Source organism: Peromyscus maniculatus, chromosome 5 (assembly GCF_049852395.1).
Source record: "Peromyscus maniculatus bairdii isolate BWxNUB_F1_BW_parent chromosome 5, HU_Pman_BW_mat_3.1, whole genome shotgun sequence".
NCBI classification, from domain to species: Eukaryota; Metazoa; Chordata; class Mammalia; order Rodentia; family Cricetidae; genus Peromyscus; species Peromyscus maniculatus.
Genome location: NC_134856.1, coordinates 60533283 through 60557065, shown reverse-complemented (window position 1 = coordinate 60557065; position 23783 = coordinate 60533283). Strand labels below are relative to the sequence as shown.

General features: G+C 47.0%; 1 protein-coding gene across 3 annotated transcripts in view; it reads left to right on the top strand.

Annotated features, from left to right (window-relative positions):
* Positions 1 to 23783, top strand: part of Pcnx2 (pecanex 2) — a 167508-nt gene that overhangs the window by 87993 nt on the left and 55732 nt on the right. For all 3 annotated transcript variants that reach the window (XR_013051388.1, XM_006982493.3, XM_076572346.1), the window contains exons 18-21: positions 4547 to 4639; positions 5504 to 5654; positions 14133 to 14274; positions 16318 to 16495. Coding sequence is in view for 2 of the 3 variants with exons in the window: in XM_006982493.3 (XP_006982555.3) it covers positions 4547 to 4639; positions 5504 to 5654; positions 14133 to 14274; positions 16318 to 16495 (564 nt within the window). In the remaining variant the exon portion in view is untranslated. The remainder of the gene's footprint in view (positions 1 to 4546; positions 4640 to 5503; positions 5655 to 14132; positions 14275 to 16317; positions 16496 to 23783) is intronic.

Below are 23783 nucleotides of genomic sequence, written 5' to 3'. Positions count from 1 at the left end.
GAAAGAAAATGTGGACAGCAAGAGCACATCAACAAGCCCCAAATAACCTTCAAGAGCAAAACCAGAGCTCACCCCAGCCCACAGTGGTGCGGAACCACTGAGTGATAATGGGGGTGACCGCACCAAGATAAGACACAGAAAGGATGTGGGGCAGCCTGTTCAAATGGAAATGAGGCTCCCACCACAGCCATGGCGAGACCGCCCCCGACTTGCGGTGGAAGACTGAGGTTTATAAACTGCAAATCCTTTTAAAATATTTTCTGTGCTTAATCCAGTTCAAAACATTCCCAATGGAATCAAATTCACAGCACTGGCAAATGATTGCAAGGTTTATTTAGAAAAAAAATAGCAGCTCGTCATGGAAGAAAGACTTGAAAGAGATGGATGAGAAAGGGGAATTTAGTGCTTTGAGATTTAAGAGTTTATAAAAAGGCTGAATCGCGAGGAAAAAGAGAGGGGGAGACCCTTCCAAGATCAGAGTGGGGTTAGCACATCTGAGGAAGGCAGAAAGGGGGCCGTCAGTCGTGAGAATACATTGTGTGAAAATTCAGTGTCACAATCCAGAATCGATTATCCGACGTGTGGTGTTCAGCAGTGGGAGAAAGAAGGATTTTTACCTGCGAATCCTTCAATAGACACCAGGGTATGTCACAAAAGGGATTATAGTTTTAGGAAGACAGGAGGGAGAGGGGGCAGAGAGGAAATCAAACGGGGTCCTGCCCACCTGGCACTGAGGCAGATAAATCAGCAAGACAAACTTGCTGATTAAAGTGAAACAATCTGAATCAACTACGTCCCCATTCTTATTAAGAAAAAAACAAAAACAAACAAACAAGAAGCCTGAGAGAAGAATAAAGGTGAATTTGGACAAGCAGGGGATTAAAGTAAGCAGGACGGGAGCTCTTTGTTCAAGGGCATCTGGGAGAATTTGACCCTTGGTCTTCAGCTCTCACACAGTGGAACGAAATCAGTTCTGGAGCTGCAAGGTAAGGTGTCCAGTGAAAGGTCACCTACCATCAGGGGACACTGAGGTCTACATGGTTAGGGCCAGAATCAAGTATAAGAGATCCGTTTAATTGTCCTCACTGTCCAGAAAAGGCAGGAACACCCATCTACTTCCTTGTTGATTTTAGCTGCAAGAGAGATCCTCATCTTCATGGATCTGCAAAACCATTTCAAACACATGGGCTGTAGGAAAAGCCCTCACTTAGCCAGGTGGTGGTGGCAAACACCTATAATCCCAGCACTCGGGAGGTAGAGCCAGGTGGATCTCTGAGTTCGAGGCCAGCCTGGTCTACAGAGCAAGACCCAGGATAGGCACCAAAAACTACACAGACAAACCCTGTCCTGAAAAACAACAACAACAAAGAAGTTAAGCCTCAGTGTTCCATATAAGCCAGCTGTTTACCCCCAGATGTTTAGACAAGAAAAAAAAAAAAAAAGAATGTACATTCCTAGAGGTGTATCATGAATATCCACAGCAGTTTTATTTAAAACAGTCAAAACTGGGAACACGCTCAAAGGCCTATCCACATGTGAATACCACAGTGAACACACTGTGGTATTTGCTGCAAAAGAATACTTCTCAGCAACGAAGAGGAATGAGCCTAATAGACAATAACCGGGGACAAACATCAGAATAATCATACTATATGTGGTGGTTTAATAAAAATGACCCCCATAGGCTTATATATTTGCATGCTAAATTCCCAGTTGATGGACCATTTGGAAAGGATTAGGAAGCAGGACATTGCTGAAGTATGTGTGTCACTTGGGGTAGGCTTTGTGGTTTCAAAGGCCCATGCCTCTTTCTGCCTGCTGCCTGTGGATAAGGATGCAAATCCCTCAGTCACTGCTCCTGCACCATGCCTGCTGCTTCCCGGCATGATGATCATGGACTAGCCCTTTAACACTGTAAGCCAGCTCCCAATGAAATGCTTCCTTTGTAAGAGTCACCTTGGTCATGGTGTCTCCTCACAGTTACAGAACAGTGACTAAGACAGAACTAAAGAAGCCAGATCAAAAAAATAAAAGCACCCATTATGTGATTCCATTTATATAACACTATGAAAATGAGATCAGACTGTAAATATGGAGCAGATCAGTAATCCTACGAAGATAGTGTGAAGAGGGGGACAGAGTGGGCAAACGCCAGAAAGGAACCCCCAGAGCCAGTCAATATGTTAATTTACACTTTAGTCATTAAATTAAACAATCAATGGTGATGGTCTTTTGGAGGTAGGTATGTGTCAAAACTCATCATGCTGGGACTGGAGAGATGCCTTAGTGATTAAGAGCACTCATTGCTCTAAAAGAGGATCCAGGTTCAATTCCCAGTACCCGAATGACAGATCACAACTGTCCATAACTCCAGTCCCAGGGGATCCAATGTTGTCTCCTGGCCTCCACAGGCACCAGGTATGCATACATGCAGGCAAAACACCCATACCCACAGAATAAAAATATTAAACCTTAAAATATCATCAGGCTTTACATTTTGAATACATAAATTATACCTCAACAATGCTGTGTCAAACTTAGAGTAAGAAAAGGAAATGGGTGGAGAGAGAAGTTTGTAAGTAGAGAAAGGCTGTAAAATGATTTGTGTTTCCCAGAAGGGACATTCACATCTGACAAGAACCATAGTGCCAGCTGGCCTGAGGCACGGTGGGTAGAGTCCTTGCCTAGCATACACAAAGTCCTGGGTCCATTCCCTGGCACTATGTAAACCAGGTATGGTGGTGCATGACTGTAATCACAGAATGTAAGGGTAGAGACAAGTTCAAGGTCATCCTTAGCTATAGAGCAAGTTCAAATCCAGCCTGGAATAGGAGAGCCTGTCTCAATTAATTAATTATAGTATTGCTCTAACATGCCGTCCAACTTGGGAAAAGAATGAGAACAACTTGTGCTCATGTTTGTCCTTCCCCTAAGAGAAGAAAAATGCAAACTTACCTGCCCACACTGGTACTGATGGCTCACTGTTTACCCTTCAAACAGGAAAACTGGTCAATTAAATATGGCACTATTGTAAATCAGATTACTTGGTAAAGCATTTGTCTTCCCGATGGGCAAATATTTAGTAATTTTGAATGACAAACTCATGCCAAAGAAAAACAGAAAAAAGTCAATCATCTTTACAGCCAGAAAATGCTCTGCATGGCAGACTTGCCCTCTGGGAGGGTTGCTGTCTCACAAGTGTGAGGAATGGCAACAGGCCCTATACAGACCTTCTTAGGCTTCAACATCAGATTTCCCTTGATGGAGATAAAGCTAAAATAAATCAAATCTCAAATCACTGTTTGTCCTAGTTAGTTTTAAGTCAATTTGACATAGCCCTCCCTGGTCACCTGAGAAGGGAGTGTAGACGGAGGAACTGCTGAGATCACATTGGCTCATGGGGCTGTCTTTGGGGATTGTCTTGATGGTTAATTGACATAGGAGGGCTTAGCCCACTGTGGGCAGCAACATTCCCTAGGCAGGCAGGCTAGGCTGTAGAGGAAAGCAGGTTAAGCAGAAGCTTATAAGTGAGCCAGCAAGCAATGTTCCTCCGTGGTTTTTGCTTCCTGTTCCTGCTTCAGTTCCCCCTTGACTTCCTTCAGGATAAATTGTGTAAGGGCAAATCCCCCTGGCCCGGGCTGCTTTTGCTTTTGGTCACCACAACAGATGGAAACTAGAGCCGTGCGCTATCACTTTGATTCCTCCCACGGTTAGTACTTTTTGACTTACAAGAAGGAAGTTCAGAACAGGCGAATTAGGTGCATGGCATGCAATGGTGTAGGGGTTATGGTCTTCCTGCACCATCCCGTTCATGTAACCACTCCACATGGATGGTCTCACCTAGTACACATGGTCAGTGTCAGGGCTCTCCTCAGTTCCCCACTATGTCCGTCCAGCTCTACATGTTAACACAGGCATTGAACTAGCGGCATGGTAGGGAAGAAACCACGCATGGTTAAAATGTAAAAATCAAGAAAAGAGAGTCAGGTGGGGTGACACTCACCTGCAGTCCCATGCGATGTGGGTATTTAAGTAGCTGAAATGTAGTGGTCTTTTGTTTGTTTATAGATCTGATGGTTGAATGAAAATGTACAATTAGTGTGGTCCAGAGTATAAGAAATATGTGCAAGGCTTTGGTGTGTCCCCAGGCTGTAGATGTGTTGACAGCCAAGGCCGTCTGGGACCTCATAGAGACTGTTAGCATCAGCCCTGCTTTGTGAGGCCCTGTGAGGGAGGTCTATGGGGACTCTGTGTGTCCCGTCTGAGTTTGTGGAAAGGGACCTTAGGCTTCTTATGTATAAACTCCTGTGTTCATCCCACGGTAGTGTATGTATGCTAATCCACAAGCATCTCACGTGCCTCACTCTTCCTGAGATGTCCACAGTGGAAGCCGGTGAGCAAGCTAGGGAACGACGCTTCTGGGGGATGGGTCTCACATATGGAAGAGCAGCATGTGGAGTGTTGGTGTCCTGCCCCCGGCTCACCTGGTGAGGGCTGCTGAGGAAGCCACACAGAGCTGACCTCCCTGCCAACCTTCTCTTTCCAGAAGGATGTCCTGCGATCAGATCTTGTTGTCTGCTCAGCAGCTGCTGTCCTCTCCTTTGCAGTCAGCGCCAGCACTGTCTTCCTGTCCTTACGGGTAGGTGTCCCCAAGGCTCTGGCCTCCCTTGCTGTTCTCTTGGTGGAGGTCTATGGAATGAGGGCAGAGGGGCAGAGAAGCCAGGGGAGAGGGTTAAGAAGCACGCACTCTGAGAACTATGTCCAAGAGGAAAGTTGGGCCACCCCACCCCTTATGTCACCCTGGGGGAGGTATTTTGTCCCTAAGAGTGATGGAGCAGCTTGTGCTCAAGGACAGTTGTTAGTGTGATGGGCTGGGAACAGACACCAGACCTCCATCAGTAGAGAGCAAAGTTGCTGTGTCTGCGATGAGACAGAAGCCACAGTGACAGGACCATTTGGACATTTTTACTGAGAACAAGCACAAAAAAGGGCCACATGGGACTCTGCCTCACAGTTCCTACAGAATGTTGCTGCCTCTTCACAAACGTGGGACACACACAGCCGCATCTTCCCGGGGCATTCTATGATCTGTGTTCTCTAGCTCTTCTAGAAAGACATTTGGGGATGCCTTCCTGGGGGCAGAATTCTCCCATCCTCTTCCTCACCATGTTCTTAGCAGCTCTCAGCACATGGATATTCCCAGGAGATGGGAAGAGGGCTGGGGACATGGCTCAGTCAGTAGAGTGCTTGCCTGGCATACCTTGCCAGCCAACTAGACTGCGTAGTGAATTCCAGGCCAGTGAGAGACTGTCTCAAAAAACAGGATGAATGGCACCTAATGAATGACATCCAAGATTATCCTCTGACCTCCTCATTCATACATGTATATGTACACTTGCATGCACATAACATGCACACACACACACAAACCAACCAAACAAATCAAAATCAGCGGGGGAAAGGAAGGAGTGTCCATTGACCCTGATCTCTTCCTCCTTTGCAGCCTTTTCTCAGCATCGTGCTCTTTGCCCTGGCAGGCACAGTGGGGCTCATCACCCACCACCTGCTCCCTCAGCTCCGAAAGCACCACCCCTGGATGTGGGTTTCACACCCTGTGCTCAAGAGCAAGGAGTGCCAGCAACGGGAAGCAAGAGGTCAGTGTCCCCTGTCTTGCGAGGGACAATGATGTGGTGGACACCCTTCTCATGGCCCGTGTGCACAGCTCTGTGAGTGTGCTCAACGCCACAGTGCCGCATGCTTCAAAGGACACAGGGTTCATTCTGTGTTTGCCCATAATAATAAAAAAAGAAAGTCTGTGCTTCAGAATCGAGGTGTTGCCCAAACCAGCCTGGTCTGGTAGAATAAGAAAGGAAGTCTGTCAAATTAGGTGCATATTCTGTTAAAGTAGTCACTGCTTACTGATTTCATAGGAAAATTAACTTCTGTTGTTCATGCTTGAAGGTTATAATTTTGGTTTAATTGTCTGGCCACTAAGGAGAGCATCACTTCATACTCAACCATTAACTATCAGGCTCTGGATTACTGAGTTTCCATGAACTGGCTGTGTGTAGACAGCAGCTTTGTCTACATGGGTTGACCTAGCAGTTCCCATGAGAGAAACAGCTTGGTGTAAGCAGCAGCTTCAGAGCTTCAGATAAGAAACATTTCTTCTGGAAGCTGGGGGTGTGGCTTACTTGGTAGAATCCTTGCTAAGCACGCAAGAAAGGTCTAGGTTTAATCTCTAGCACCAAATAAAGTGGGTGTGGCGGCACATGCCTGAAATCCCACCATTTGAAGGTAGATGTAGAAGGATCAGAAGTTCAAGGCCATCCTCGGCTATATAGTAAGTTTGAGGATAGCCTGGGCAACAAGACCCTTGTTGCCTCTAAATAAAAATAAATTTAAAAAATGTAATTTTTTTGTCTAGATAGGAATTCTTGATATACCTTGGTGAGTTCCCTTTTGCTCTGCAATTTCTCACTCCATGCATGAACAGATGGAAGAGAGACTGACTTGTTCCTGTTTTCAGACATTTAAAATGAATTCCCAGTCAATTTTAAGCCGTTGAAATTGCCTAGCACTGCTGGGTCTACACAGTCACTCAGGCTACTGTGACCTCTTGGTATTACCAAGTATTCAATTGTGCCTTTCAGACACCAGGTGGGTGAAGGCATCGAAGGACTCGAGGAAGGTTCTAGATTTAACAGCTTCAGCGGCCTAAGGTGCCAAGAGAAAAATGAAAAAGTAATGAGATGAAGGAATGGGGAGGCAGTGGGTGCTGGTGGCACTGTCCAGCAGAGACAGCCTGTGGCAGGGGATGGCTCTGGGCGGGGACCTGAAGCTGCCAAGATTGTGAGCCGTACGAGAGGAGAATTGTGGGTAGTGAGTGAAGTAATGTGTCCAAAACCTTTGGCTTTAGTGGGGAATGAAGGATGGAACTCAGGCTCCAGTTCCCATGGCTCCTCCCCAAAGCAAAGCCTGGCCAAAGGGTCAACAATCTCATGTGCTCCTTGAATGCAAAGCATGGCCAGGACCAAAAGCACCTTGGGAAGTCAGGGCAGGAGCTGAAGCAGAACCCATAGAGGAGAGCTGCTCACCAGCTTGCTCAGCCTGCTTTCTTGTAACACCCAGGACCAGCTGCCTAGGGATGACACAGCCCACCACAGGCTGCCTTCCCGCATGGATCATCAGTCAAGAAAAGGGCCCCACGGGCCAATCTGCTGGAGACCACTCCTCGGTTGAGTTTCCCTCTTCTCAGGGTATCAGGTGACAATAGACAGAGGCAACAAGGACACTTGTCAGTGGGTTGGCTGTTTTCCTTCTTGCTGCTGTGGCAAAAACACCAACGAAGGGTACAGAAGGAAGGGTTGGTCTGGGTTCACAGTTTGAAGGAGCGGTTCACCTAACAGGGAAAGTGTGAGCTTGAGGCGGCCGTTCACACGGCATCCACAGTCAGGAAGCAGAGAGAGGCGAATGCTGTGCTCAGCTCGCTCTCCTCTTCTCTTTATTCCTCCCCAGGCCCCAGATCATGGAATGGTGTTATCCATAATTAAAGTAGGTTTTCTCACCTCCATTAACTGACTTTGGATAATCCCTCATGGCTGTGCCTGGAGGCTTGTGTCCCAGGAGATTCTGGGTCCTGCCATGTTGATGATGACTGTTACATAAACTAGATTAACAAAATCAGATAAACTAGAAAATGCATGGGATTAAGGAACTGCATGTTGAATCTGGTATGTAAATGTTGATTGAGTGAACAGCATCTACTGCCTATTGCTTTGTAAATTCACAGAAGGAAGGGAAGGTCCCCGTGGACTGGTGTGTGCAGGGAAACCTCTGGAAGTGGAGGGCGGATGAAAGGACCCACGGGAGAGCATGCTGGTTGTGGAATGTTTACACTCTAATTTTTGGATGCATTAGAATAAATGAATAAGGATTATGTAAATTACACAACACACCAATTGAGGATCTCATTTAAATATCAAAATTTAAAAATGCACTATTAATGATTCAGTAACACGCCCCAGATTTGTAGTTCTGCAATGAGGTCTACCTTGCGCTTTAGCAAAGCCGGTCTCTGCTGCAGACTCCCTGGCTTCTGCATGTGACAGACGTAGCTCAGTGAGAAGCTGCCTTCTCTCATGTATCTTTTTCACTTATGTCAAAGTGACTGGGAGCGTTAGAAATCAAATAGAACAAGCTGTAATGAAGAGTGGCAGCTGCCCGTCAGCTTGGCCCCTCCCATCTCTGATTCCTCCTTCCAAGAGAAAAATCACTTCCTCCTCTTTGGACACCCCGTGGAATGACCATAATTCTTCCAAACAAAGCTACCGTATTGGTTCTGTGCCTTGGCATATCTGATTTGCTTATCTATCATCTTACGAAAGAGGCATTTCACTCCCCTTGTCTGACTGGCCTCTTGTCTTGGTTGGGACACTGATCTCCCTGTGTCAGGCGCCACAAGAGCTGAGTGGCCGAGGTGACAGCAGTAAGTTGTCACTGAGTGGGCATGAAAGCTGTGGGATCCAGTTATCTCTACTCTAACGAGAGAGGGCCTGGAGAAACTCAACCTAGGGGGGAAAGGTTTTAGGGGGCAGAGGCTGATGCAGGGACCAGGGAGGAGTGCTACTTACTGGCCTGCTCCACATGGCTTGCTCAGTCTGCTTTCTTATGGCTGCAGGACCACCAGCCCAGGAGTAACACCACCCATACATAATAGGCTGGGTCCTCCCCCATCAATCACTAATTGAGAAAATGCCCTATAGGTCTGCCTACAGCCAGATCTTATGGAGGCATTTCCTCAATTGAGAGTCTCTATCTTGTGTCTAGACATAAAAACCAGACAGCACAACGCCCCACAACATGGTATTGATGAGTTATATTTTACTGGTTGAGGGAGAGAAGAAAAACATTTTCTAAGCATGACCCTAGTAGGAGGCACCACCAGAGAAATAATGGACATTTTTCATTCCTCAAAAACTGTGAACCTAGAGCTGGAGAGACGGATCATTAGTTAAGAGTGCATAGTGCTACCACCTGAGTCAATTGGCTCACAACTGCTTGTAACTCCAGCTCCAAGGATCTAACACCCTTTTCTGGCCTCAGAGTGTACCTGTACTCACACGCACACACACCCACACATATACATGCATATTTAAAAATCATACACCTTTTTTGAAAACAGTGAACTTGAACCTGTCATTGCCTCCTATTGCTCTTCCTGCCTGGTGCTTGTTTGAAAGGTTGCCGTGGTGTGAAACCTGACTGTATTGATCAGCTCAGTCAAAAATATAAAGTGCCCAGCATGTGCCAAGGACAGGGCAGAGTGCTGGAGCAAGAGTCAAACCAGCTGAGGAAGTAGGGTGCTTCGGCCGGGATTCCATCCTGACCCTACCAGGCAGGGGTTCTACTCAAGGGACTCCCACTCTGATCTATCAGGTTAGCTCTTAAGTCGCATCCTTCGTCAGTCAGTGAATGGTTATATGTCCTCCCTATCTCTGGGCGACCGTCACAGAAGAACACAAAAATACCATGGGATACAGCTATGGCTGTCCTCAATCAGGAAAGGAGCAGGAGTCCTCATTCAGATTTGAGGGGGAGGGAAGGGACCCCTGGGAAGAAACATTAAACATGCCTGAAGAGAAAGTCAGGCAGAACTCGGAGCAGAGGAAGAGTCCTCCAGGCATGGGCTGAGATGCCAGAAGCCCTGGACTAGAATGAGGTTACGGAGAAAAGCAAGGTCGTGAACTTTGAGATTATCTCAAGCAGAGTCAAGGGCCCCAAGCAGGCTCAATACCTGTAGGTGACAGATTGTCCATGCCAGGGGTGCCAATTCTCCAACATGTTCATGCCACTCAGTAGGGTTTCTGTGTGATAGATTCCTCAGAGGTGACCCCCTGAGTGCCCGGAGCTGAAAGCCACAATCCTTTCAGCTTCTGTCCTGATTCTGATCTGAATAGATTGGTTTCCTAAAGCTTGAGAGCATCCTGAGGATTCCTGATTAATTTTTAATTATTGCTAAGACCATCATAGTTCCATAAGCACCTAAATAAAACACAACCTGCAAACTCTTTAAGAAAATTTAAAGCCATGAACTGCAGCGAGCCGTCTATAAACTTGTAAATGGCATCATTATTTTGCATTTTGTGCTCGGGGGCCTCATATTCCAAGGGAAAGAGAAAGAGCAATTCTCTGGTAATGTGCTTTTATGGTCTCTTTGCATATTGAGGACGTTCCGGAGAGGCAGTTATAAAATATGATCACACAGCTTTTCTTTTTAACTGTACTGTGTAGGACTACAGAGACAATTTGGGGACTGAAGACACACGTTCATCATGTTATTGCAATTGCAAGGTTTGCTTTTTATTAGCTTTCCCTGGTTACCTCACAAAAAAGGATTAAGTCGAAATTTCAGAATCCTGGGCCTGGGCTTTTGTCTAAGCATCCTTCTATATTATCGGTCACCATTCCATGTGCCTGTTTCTGCCCCCAACTGCAAACATTCACTGTGAGATCCATCGGCCCAGAGCTCAGAGCATCTCATTAGAATACATTACTGAGATTGGAGGACTCTGAAACAGGCAAGAATTAAGATGAAATTAATTTTCCATCAGTAGCTGAGTAAACAGACTCTGACCTCACAGCTTGGGGGCTGGGGGGTCTTAGATCCACTTCCACTCAGCTGTTCCACGGTGTTGAAATGTTTCCCCTTACCGTCCAGCCTGCTCCTGCTGGTGTGTGACACACGGATGCTCCTGTGCCCTCTCCTCTGGGCTTCCTCACTGAGAGATTCAGAACCTTTCAGTGGCAGGCATCCCATTTCAGCCACTGTCAAGTTCTCGTCCCCTCTAGCACTCTGGTGTCAAAGAGAGCTGAATTGTATAGTTCAGCCTGGATTCTCACTCCGTCTCAGTCACCATCTCCCTCAGTCCTCCCCTCCACCCCCTGCTTCCTCCATCCTCTCTCCCCCTTCTTCTTTCCTCCCCCCCTTCTGTGTGTTTGTGTGTATGCCTAAGGTTCATAAACTCAGTTGTCAGTGAAACTTGGTGGCTCAGACCTTTCATCTCAGCACTCAGGAGGCTGAGGCAAACTGATCTCTGTGAGTTCAAGGTCAGCCTAATCTACATAGTGAGTTTTAGGCCAGCCGGAGCTACAGAGTAAGAAAAACGAACAAACAAAAACCCACCACCTCAAAGAGAGAAGAGATCTTACTCTGGAGCCAAATATGGGTGAGCATGGTCCAAGAACACAGACTTAGGTTACCCCGAATTCCATATTCCGAGTGTGGTAACATTTTCATGAAGATTTTATAGTAAAAGCAAAGGAAGTTGTAAATCAAGGCCCTTTAAACTACATTGATGGAAATATCAGGTCATAGTAAGGTAACAATCTCAGCCATAGGTCTTAGCTGCTGCCTGTTGATGTTCTCGAGCTTTGGGTTGGTGAACACAAGGTGCCATTTGTATGCTCCTTCTGTGTGTGTGCCATGTGTGTAGGCAGCTGCATGCTCACAGGTGTGAGCACTTGTGGATGTTGATGCATGTGGAGGCCCGAAGTTGACACCAGGTGTCTTTCTGGATCATTTTCCATCTCATTATTGAGGCAGGGTCTCTCAGTTGAACCCAAGGCTTACTGAGCAATTAGACTAGCTAGGCAGCTTGCCCTGGGGATCCTGTCTCTACCTCCTGTGGCTGGCTACCTTGCCTGGCTGGCTTCTAACGCTGGTTCACGGATCCAAACTTCCGTTTTCACACTTGCACATCATGTGCTTTTCCCACTGAGCCATGAAAAGGGATTTTACCTAATGGTCATAAGGATGTAGGGTCAAACCAGAGATTGGCAACAAATGGCTAAAGACAACCCAAGATAATTTGGCTCTGGACATGTGGCATTTCTGGCTCTCCACAATCCTGAGAAGTTTAAACCATCAGTCATTCAGTCAGAAAATATAGGATGTTTAACAGGGCGCACCTCTTTTTCTGGAAACTTGAGACCACAGGGTGAATGAGTTTGGATCTGGTTCTTAGGTTAATTTTGTTCCTACATAAGTGAGACAGAGCTCCTTCATGCTGTCACTGTGCAGCTTCTGCCTGGTGACAGGGTCGGCATGTCTTGAGGATCCAGGCACCAGCCATCCACATCCTTGACTGTATGGCCTGACCTTTTGGGGTATGTGCTTCATAAAGCCCCCTCTCACAGAGTCAGGCAATAGGAAGGCCTCTTGGTAGCTGCTTTTCTCCTCTCTGTGACCAAATGCCTAGCAAAACCATTTTGTTGTTGTTGTTGTTGTTAGGGGCAATTCACTTGAGCTCATGGGTTCAAAGGATTGTAGTCCACTGTGGTGGGAAGAATGGGGTGTGGGGGGGCTGGAGCAGCTCGGATGCTCTGTGGGCACAGGAGCTGGCATCAGGGTCATAATATCACTACAGCTCAAAACATAGAAAACAGCTCTGGCCAACCTGGAGTGGGTATCACCTTCAGGGCAGTGGTGGCTTCTCCTTAGCTACCACACTCAAAAGGTCCCACAGCCTCCTAGAATGTCACCATCAGCTGGGGACCAAGTGTACAAACACGTGAGCCTAATGGGAAATTTTCACATCCAAACCATAGTAAGCACTAATGCCCAAGTCTCCTGAAGCTCTGATATCACAAGCACATGGCTCAGAATGGCAGTGGGTCTGTGGTCTCACACTTACATGCAGACGCATGCGTAGACTCATGGACAACACAGAAACAGCCACATAAGCAGACACGTAGACACACTCAGACACAACAAACACATACAAACAGAGACACACACATACACAGACAGGCACAAACAGATAAACACACAGACATGCACACAGAGACACAGACAAGCACACACCGACAGGCATGCTCACACATCGCTCCGATGCTTGCTGGCTCACTGAACGAGTCCTTCCACTCTGACATTTTTGGTAACTCACAGGAGGTGAGTTCGGGAGCCAACTGCGCGTTATGTTTTCATTGAAATTGGCTGCTTTCTGTTTCTTGGGTGAGTAACTGAAGCCCGCGAACATCCTGCCTTTCTTATCACGTTCTGCAGTAAGGCCCTGTCACCATGACAGGAAGATTTTTCCCCCTTCCCTGCTCCCCATCTCGACTCACTCTTGTCAAACCACTCTTGTTGCCACACACTGAAAAATAACATCTTCTAAAAGCAAACATGACAAGATTTTGAAAATCTGCCACGCACACCCTTCCCCCCCGGCCAGATGGCTCCCGGCTCTCCCAGCCTTGGCACCCACATTTCCGCTGACGCACTGTGGGTGACATGGCTTGGATGTCTGTCCCTTTACTTTGAAAAGTTGTCATGTTTCTCTGAATTGATGACAAATGTTGGTAGAACTCTAACATATTTTCTGAAACAGGCTGAATGAATTGCTTTTGATGTGATGGCCTCAATCTGACACTGTTGATTTCTTATAAATGGAGAAATCAGAGAAAAAAATTAATTTTCTGCAGAAAGAAACATAAGCAACTGATCTTTCAAGAGATGAAACCAGTGAAGGAGAGGAAAGGAAATGGAAGGGAGGGGAGGAGAGGGGAAGGAAGGGAGGGGGAGGGAGGGGAGAGGAAGGGAGGGGAGGGGACGTTCCTACCTCTGTGTCCACCATCCTTTCTGAACTTGATTCTCTCTGACTTTTCCCTGTTTTAGTGGAGTCTGGCATATCTTTTGTTTTTCTTTGTTATTCTTTACCTTCCCCTAGATAAAGATCATTGTCCTTATCTGATTCAAAGCATAAAGAGAGGTTTGGCATTTATAAGTCTTACTTGAAGAGAATCAACTGTAGGGAGAAAGGATTCAGGGACTGAGGAAGTAAAATACTGTGAGAACAAAAAGAAAGGGAGGGTGGCGACCTGGTGACCTAGGACTGTGTTTCCTTGTCCATAAATCATTTCCAAAGACGTCAACTGTCTTGAAAACACGGATGTTGACCTGTGCGTTATCACCTGTGGGCTGGGCAGAATCGGAGCTGAGAGCATCAGCCCATAAGGAGACCTGGCACACCATGCCTGGTCCCGGGAGCCCACCACAGCCCTTGAAAGGGGACAGTGCTTGCCGTTTGCCCATGAGAAGAGTCTCAGAGTGGATTTTGTATTTCTTTCAGATGTTGCTCATTTAATGTGGTTCGAGAGACTCTATGTGTGGCTTCAGTGTTTTGAAAAGTATCTCTTATACCCGGCCATCGTCCTGAACGCTCTCACTCTTGATGCCTTCTCCATAAGCAACTACAGGAGACTTGGCACCCAGTAAGTGGATGGCAGTCTATTCTCATACTAATCGGGATTACGTTTTCAGGACCAAGTGGGTTTTCTCTAGAGAAACTACAAAAGCCAATGTCCCACGCCTTGTATACTGGCCTCATGAAAGGAACCAGGGCAGTTTTGCACTCAAATCCACTTAGAGCAGACAGTTACCGTGGTGTGACAGGGACACAAACGAAGTTTGATCCGCCCACAGTGGCGCCAAGAGTGAACGTCGGGGGTGGTGGGGTGGTGGGGGTGGGTCTGAACATCTCCCTGCAGAAGAGCAGTTGATGAGGGCGCTCCTCAGCCGACAGGTGCTCAGCGTGAATCGGAAAGCCCGGAGTCCTCACCGCTGTGCTTCAAGCTTCACAAATTGCTTCATATCATTTTCGTTTAGCGAATATCATGCTTTGGGGAGGGGGAAAGAGACCCTGTCACCACTTCCTGCATTTATCAAGTGGTGCCTCATCAAGGTGTCTGTGTTCTTGCAAAGCACAAGCCATGTAAGATTAAATCATTAGTTTCATAGACAAAAATTAATTCTGAATTTACAAATGGAAATCCACTTGGTAATTTGCAGATCTGTCATTCTGACAGAAGGTGAGAGGCACTGGCCGAATACATTGTCACGGTGGGAGGAGGTGCAGGAAAGCAATATCCTAGAAGGGAAGGTTTCTAGTGGATCTGCCTCGATCAGCTGCTCCGCTGATGCCGTGACAGAGAAAATTTAGGAAATTGACTTTTAAAGGAGACCAGGAAGCCTGTAGTCACTAGAGTGACACACATGAGAGACACTGGAGGAAAGCTGTAGAAGTGAAAATGGCTTCATCAACAATGGAACATAATGTTGGCTCTTGCCATACCATTGTTTCAGTTTTACTCTTGTCTTGACAAGGGTCACTTGGAGCAGACCCTAGCTAGGACAGCACACTGCTTTCTAACTGTCTACAAGTTTTCCGTAGCATGCTCTCACATGGCATCCATGGCCTCATATCAACCCTGAAGGCACTCTGCGACTGCTAAGAACAAAGACTCATGACCACAGTTTTTGATGGACAGTGCCCTACTGTCCTTTCTGTTGCTGTGATAAAACACTGACCAAAAGCAGCCCAGAGGAGGAGAAGACTTACGGGCTTACACTTCCAGGTCTATCACTGAGGGAAGTCCAGGCAGGCACTGAAACGGGAGTTTTGTTTACTGCTCTATTGGTGGCCTAAAAATAAGGCAGACTAAAGTCTCATGCAATAGCCGACTTTATTCAGAGCATCAGACAATTTATACTCTAAAGGTTGAGAGGAGTCATCTGAGTGAAGCGTACAATCATAAGGACAAGCCACACATGGCAAAAACTTTTTTTCATAGTCATATGAATAACAACAGCTGAAGTAAACTCATTCTTATCTGCTCTACCTGGGAGAAGCATGAAAACATTCTGAGAACAATTCCATGCTTTTGAAGAAACTGAGGTCACAGGCTCTTATCTTGTTTTCCTGAAGTTTTCTCAAAGGCACTCAGAATCCCCATTGTACAACTCCATTCTTGAACTGTATCCTGACAGAGCTTGGAGCAGAAACCAATGGAGGAGTGCTGCTTGCAGGCTCTCTCCCAGGCTCATGCTTAACGAGCTTACTTCTCCAGCCATGGGCCACCTGCCTAGTGCTGCCCATGATGAGCTTGCCTCCCCCCACATCAATTAACAATGAAGACAATCCCCTAGAGACATGCCCCCAGGCCAAGCTGAACCACGCTTCATAGTCTCTTCTCAGATGACTCCAGGCTGTGTCAGGTTGACAGTTAAGACTAACCAGGACGGACATAAAGTGTCTTCAGTGGCAAGAAACATGTGCCAAGGAGTCAGTTCAGACCAAGTCTTCATTTAAGCTTTCCCCCTAAGAATTGAGATGGTTACCCCTGTTTTCTGAAGTCCTGTTCACTGTCTGCAGATGTGGACAATGTGGGACCTCCACACTGGCCTTGTGAGCCTGCAAGAGATTGTATAACACATCGCATGATGTCATTGACCCATCCTCTTTTTTTTCCCTGCAGCTGGGACATTTTTCTGATGATCACTGCAGGCATGAAGCTACTGAGGACGTCGTTCTGTAACCCAGTTCACCAGTTTGCTAACTTGGGGTTCACAGTCATCTTTTTCCACTTTGATTACAAAGACATTTCTGAGAGTTTCCTCCTGGATTTCTTCATGGTGTCCATTGTGTTCACCAAGGCAAGTTCCTTGATTGTTTTCTTCATTTTTAATGATGGAAAGGATGTGTCTCATGTTACCCGACTTTTCCTGAGGAGGCTTAGAGAAATGCCTTTTCACCAGAAAGGACAGAAGGTACAGACAGCCCAAAGACAGGATCCCATCAAAGGCCAGCTTGATGAGCCGAAGAGCTTATTGGGCTTATTTATGGGAGCATGGGAGACACACTGGGAAACCCCATCTACAGTACTTCTAACTCACAGACAGCTATAGCCCTGCAGAGTCCACAGCTCCCACTGAATCTTCTCCTATGTATACCAACACTTGACAAGTCCACATGCAGCCGAGACAGGAAGAAGTGGTAGCTAGAACCTCAAGGGAGGATCTAGTGACCCTCCTCCTTTGTGGGGGGGGGGGTGCCAAGACTTAGCTTCTCTCTATAAACCCTTTAATTCTAGAGTCTCTTCTGTAACTGAGGCTACACCTTCATTAGTGGCCTCTCATAGTGCCAAGACTTTGCTGCTCTTCATAACTCCCTTATGTCTTCAAAACCAATACCAAATGGGAGATGACTCTTACATATTGCCAAGTTCAGCTTCCAGCTTGAGATTCATTCCTGGCCCTTACTAGACCACAGCTTCTGTATGCTGACTCTAAGCAAATTCTTTTCAGATTTTACCTCAATAATAACTACTCCCTTATTAACCACAACTGATTCTTCAGACCCAGCTGACCAGCATTAATTGTACCAATAAAGCAAAGGTTTCACTTCATTGGTGCTGGTCTCTTGTTAACCGCAGCTGATTCTTCAGCCCCAGATAACCAGAAACCACAGATTTTTATTCAAAATATCATATTAATGGCTCTGACAGGGTTGTGTAGAGACTCTCAATTTCCCTCTGACACTTCACAAGCCCAGCTTCCATTTAACTACATTTCTCTCAGAATTATCCTTCAAGTTCCCACAACAGGTCATTAAGCTCTGAGCATTCAATGTCTGTCCAGACCAAAGCTCCAAAATCATCCACCTTCCTCCTATATAATATCCCAAGACACAAAAGCCAAAGATGAGGTCCATCACAGCAAAACCCCACTCCTGATACTAATTTCCATTCCAGTTTCTCTATTGCTGTGATAAAACACTGATCAAAAGCAACCTGGGGAGAATGGGTTTACTTAATCTTACCTCTTACAGTCTATCATCAAAGAAAGCCATAGGCAGGAACTGAAGCAGAAACCACAGAGGAATGCTGCCTGCTGACTTGCTCCAGTCTAAGTCTCCCTGCTGAGGGACGGCACTGCTCACAGTGGGCTGGACCCTCCTATATCAGCCGTTAATCAAGAAAATTTTCTAGAGACATGCCCACAGGCCAACCTGATAAAGACAATTCCTCAAGTGATACGCCCCTTTCCCAGATGTGTGTAGGCTTGTGTCAAATTGACAAAAAACTAACCAGCACAACCTGGTGCTCATGATCTTCCTGTATCCTCCACTTGAATGCTGGTATTGTAGGTGTGGACCACCACATCCATTCTGTACAGTGTTGGGGCCGGAACCCAGAGCTTCACAAATGCCTGACAACCATTCTACCACCTGGGCCACCCTCTTTGGATCCTTTTGAACTATTGATTAGAATGCCAATGATTTCAGAAGGAACCAGAGTAGGAACTTTGGTGTTTTCTCTAACTGAAGGAGCATTTAAGGACTGTCATTTGAATAATCAGCTTTTCGGTTGGGATAATGGCTGAGATGAGAGAGAGAGAGAGAGAGAGAGAGAGAGAGAGAGAGAGAGAGAGAGAGAGAGAACAGAGACAATAGGCAGAGAAACCTTCTGTGAGGGATGAGACTGAATCCTGGCCCATCCTGCTCCTCCCCAAGCTCACTCCTTGTCTGCAGAGAGCAGTGCCAGAGAGCTGCTGCAGTGAGGAGCAGGGTCCTATCTATCCCCAAGCATCCTTTAAAGAGACAGGCAGCATCCTGATGATGTGAAGCCATGTCTTCCAAGAAAGGTTTCTCCTGCAGGTCCAAGTGGGGGCCTTTCATGCTCATCTCTCTAATGATTCTTTAAAAAATGAGGAAAGAAAGCCCCCTCTTCATGTATGTCCTTGAGGCTTTCGAGAAGCTTCCAACGCTGGTTTTGCCGACAGCACTGCTTTCATGAGTCACTCGTTGTGTGGTGTGAGATCTTATTGTTCAGTCAGCTCACGACACACCCCTCCTTCTGATCACCGCAGGTGTCCCTAAGGTCCTAAGCTCGGTCTTCAGCCTTCTAAGCTGTTGTCAGCCTGGAAGCCCTTCACAGAATGGCTGGGAGACAGTAAAGAGACACTGGATGGGGTTGCACATATACATGGGGCAATTAATTTCCTTTCTCACCTCTGTGTCAAAGTGCCCAAGAAAAGGTCTGTTTTGGCCCCAAGTTTCAGGGGACTTCAGTCCTCTGTGATGGGGAAGGCATGGCAGTACACCGCCTGTTTGCGGTAGTGGGAGCCTGTGCCTACTGCTTCTTCACACGATGGCAGACAAGCAGAGAGCTAAAGCTGGAGCTGAAAGTAGATAATAAGCTTCAAAGGCCACCACCCACCTCCACACACACACACACAGCAGCCCACCTCTGCCAGCTAAACCACAAATCTGCAAAGTTTCATAAACTCCATAGCAGTGCCCCCAGCTGGGGTCCAAACACAGGAGTCTGTAGGAGACACGCCACATTCAAACCATGATTATAATAAGTGAGTTGACCCTAATCCTTCAGACTTTATGGGGATGAAGGAAATAGAGATGTGGCTGGAGACACCATTGAGCTCGGTCAACAGGAAGCCATGGGATGGAACAGATGGCCACAGAGGGTCCAGGTCCTTTCAGCATGGTATTCTTTCTTTTCTTGTAACCCTGTGCTTCTAGAGGTTATTTCCCGGTCTTCTCAGTCTATCAGAGCTGGTGAAAACATGAAATAATGAGTTCAAGGCCAGGGTCCCCAGGATGGGGTTGCTTCAGCCCCACCCTGCCTGGTGAGTGGGACAGCCCACAGTGATGGCACCCTAATCTTGTGGATGTGTGGATTTGGGGGGGGGGCAGTAGACTAGGAGAAGTGCTGGCAGGCGTGTCTTCCTCATGGCCTCCTTTCCTCTGCCATTTCAGCTCTCTCCACCCATTAGACAGACTTTTATGAACTCATCTAAGGGCCAGAAAGATGGCTAAGGTGATAACATGACTGCCATACAAGCATGAGCACATGAATCTGGATCCCCAGAACCCATATAAACATCTGGATGTGTTGGCATCTGATATAATCCTAGCCATGGGAAAGCAGAGACAGATGAAGCTCATTGGCCAGCCTAGCTGAACTGGTGAGCTCTTGGCTTGGTGAGAGACCCTGCTTCAAACTATAATGGTGGGAGCAATTGAGGAAAGACTCCTAACTTTCATTTCTGGCCTTTGACAACACACATGTATGCTTGTACACACACACACACACACACACACACACACACACACACACACACACACACCTCATGTGATACAGGATGGAGAATGTAGCTCAGTCAGTAGTATGCTCGCCTAGCATGTGTTTGATCTCCAGCATTGCTTAAATCAACCACGGCAGCACAAGGCTGCAATCCAAGCACTCAGGAGATAGAGGCAGGATGCTGAAAAGTTTAAGGTCATCCTTGGAGGCCCAAATAAACTCCCCCAATGCTCAGGGAGCCGTCTGCCCCATCCCGATTTGGGGACACAGTAAGTTTTGTGTGGAGAACCCTTGGTGGCTAGGAATATTTGATTGTAAGCAGACCACAGATGTCAAAGGTCCTTGCACACCATCCCATTGGCCCTGGGACGTCCATCACAACCATTTTGTCTTGAATAACTTTTGCAAAGGGATGTGGTTGCATGACCCAAGAAAACCCTGCCATCCCATAACACATTGAACATGAAATTCTGCAAACCATTAGTTCAGCATGGGTGATACTGTTTGAATAATTGCTACCAAGCAACAACGTGTAGCCTTGTTATGGAGGACCACAGTTCATGTTCAAGGTCTCTATGGCAACCTCTAAATGGCATTTCCTTGTACTTCGTGTGGATGGGTGGATACTCTTATATTTAAGATAAACTACCTTTTTTGTAAGAGTTTGGGCTTTTACAAAATAATTCATTCAAAAAACTTTGTTCTAAACGCAGCCGTTGGGCTGGGAAGATGGCTCAACTGGTAAAGTACTTGCCACACAAGCATGGTGGGGGGGGGGATCTGAGTTCAGATCCCCAGAACCGATAGAAGCCCAAGTATGATGGCATGCAGCTCTGGGCAGAGGATGAGAAGAGAGTCCTAGGACTCACTGACCAGCCAGCCAGCCTAACCAAGTCAGCAAGCACCAGGTTCAATGAGAGACCCTAGCTCAATTAGCAAGATATCGAGCATTTGAAGAAGACATGTGACATTGGCCTCTGGCCTCCACACATGTGTACACATGTGCACATAACACCACACACAAAAACAATCAATGAAAGTGCTGATTTGCCAAGCACTGTCCTGGGTCATTGATTGCCAATAGTGTGATTGATAGCATAGCCCCAGGACTATGCATGAGCCAGGCACCACCCTTAACACTTGACTCATCTTCACAGCTTTGCTGGTATGTGCCCCTCAGCTTATAGGTGGGGAAACTGAGGCACGAGAATAAAGTGAGCCGGATGATCTTATGATCATCCAACTACATATGAGAGAACTAGGTTCAAGTGCAGGCTACCCAGCGAAGCCTGTATTTTGTGGTGACGCCAGGTAAGTTCAGGACAAGAGGCTTGTGGGTAAGGAGGTCATTATACTGAAGCTTCCAGAAAGCACATGGAAGTGGTGCCCAGCCAGCCTTCATGAGTGGGACGTGGAGGTGCTTCCCTGGAGCTTTAAGCGGGAGGAAGGATGTCAGGCATGTGAAGTTCACAGAAACTTTGAAAGGTGCAGAAATAGAGGTTGGGGCATGTGCAGAGGGCTTCATGGTGGCTGGGAGGGCAAAGGCCTGAGGAGGGATGTGTTCTAAGCATCTAGAAGTAAAACAGAAGAGGCATTATGAGCCGGACACTGAGGCCTGAGCAGGAGTTAGGACTCAATTTGTGTGTTGGCCAAAGGTTAAGAAGCGGGTGTAGCTTGACAGGAGTCACATGTTTGTGTATGTTTGGCAGTGGTGGTGGTGGTGGTATGTGTGTGTGTGTGCCTGTGTGTGTTCCCCAAAATATTTTGTGCCTTAATAAACTTATAAATAATAAGTTATAATATAATAATATAATAATAAGTTATAATATAATAATAAAATAAGTGTGCGCTGTGTGTGTGTGTGTGTGTGTGTGTGTGTGTGTGTGTGTGTGTGTGTGTGTGTGTGGTGTTTTGACCTCTTATGTAGCTCAGGCTGTCCTTGAACCTCATCCTCTGGAGTTCTGGGCTTACAGGCATACCTTGGTGTCTCTTTTTGGAGGTAAGCTATATGGTTCATGACAGGGGCGTGAACCAGGGTAGCAGAAGGGAGGAGGAGGACAGGAAAGGGACAAAAGAGAACAGAAATTACTGGTGGCCTGTGCACACCTGACAGTGGCTGGTGGGGGAGCCATGTGGGTAATTTGGGGAGACAGGGCCTGTTGTTTCAAGTAGACACTGAGACCCTGTTTTATAGGTGCAGAAGGGTAGGCTCAGAGCTGGGGTCACTCCTGGGGCAGGAGACTCATGTGGGGAGTGAGGGGGCCAGGGAGATGGTTCTATAGCTGAAGTGTTGGCTGTCCAAGCATTAGGTTCTGAGCTGGGTCCCCAGAACAACATAGAAGAGCAAGGCGTGATGTGCATGCTTGTGATCCCAGAGTTAGGGAGACTGAGGCATCTCTGGGCTCGATGGCCAGGCAGCATAGCTTACATAGTGAGAGCCAGGCCAGTGAGAGGCCTTGTCTCAAAACAAACGGAGAAACAAAACAGTACACAGTACCTGAGAAATGATGCTCAAGATTGTCTTCTGACCTCCATATTCTCTCTCTCTCTCTCTCTCTCTCTCTCTCTCTCTCTCTCTCTCTCTCTCTCTCTCTCTCCTCTCCCCTCTCCCCTCTCCCTCCTTCTCCCCCCCATACACATACACACACACACACACACATACCACAACATATAAAATAAACCAGACTGGAAACCCCTCCCCACAAGGCCAACATGGAAAAGAGCATGTGGAGAACAGTTCTACCTTACAGATTACCCAGAAGGTCCCAGTCTGCTGGCTCAGGTGCTGCTGTACTTCTGTCCCTTTTTCTTAATAAGCTGCCTCTGTTTCTCCCACTACCCACATGCCCCTGTCCATTCTCATTTGAGGTCACAGGGATTTGAAATACTTGTGTAGAACACTCCAGCCTATAGTCTTAAACCCACACGGTCCAGGCACTAAGTCCTGCACACATGGTATCTTTCTTGGGGATCCATGAAAAGTAAGTGGAAGAACTAGAACAGGCTGACGGCCAGGCACCCCAGCTCCTCCAGAGACAGAAAGCAGCCAAAGTTACCCCCAAGGCTCCTGTTCAGCACCTGGCACCACACCCTTCATGATATTCATGAGGGGAAGGAGACATGGGGAGATGTAAGGAAGAATGAAGATATCTGGGACCCGGGCGCAATTAGAGCAAGAAAATGCTGGGTTTGGAATCCTTCAATGGCTGATTACTGGTTTTGCTGCTGCGTAAATACAAACTGCTGTGCCAAGCAAAAAATAATTGTAATAGATTCATTTAATCACAACGCCGCTATGTTGGGCCTGCAAGAGCTTTGTGCCTGCAGATATGCCCTCCCTAGGGCAGTCTGTCTGACTGCGTGGCTGGGCCTGACCTACTTACTAGCTTCATGGGAAGGTGTCTGAAGAGCCCCCCAGGACACAGCCACCCTGGGAACACAGAACTTTTCATCAGCCAAGCTTTTGGGGGGAAGGGATATGTATCACTTAAGAAAGCCCTGTTCGTGTTTGCAGTTTTCACATCGACACAAGCCACAAGATGAATTCTTAACGGATACACCAAGAGTTGCTAACAGTGGGGTGGCAGGTGGGTTTGAGTCCAGGGGTGGTCTGTCTGATGGAGGGAACCTGAGCCTGTCTGGCTAGGTTAATGGTGGGGGGGATGGAAATCTCAACTTAAAAGGGGATCCTCTATTCCCAGAAGGCAGCCAAGGGGTGGAGACTGGGTTGGAACGTTCTGTGTCTTGTCTCTGATGCACAGTGTCTGGGACAATGGAGGGCAGGGAGCCTGGGCTTCCTGTGAATCTAAGAGATGGGATACCGGGCTGGTGAGGTGGCT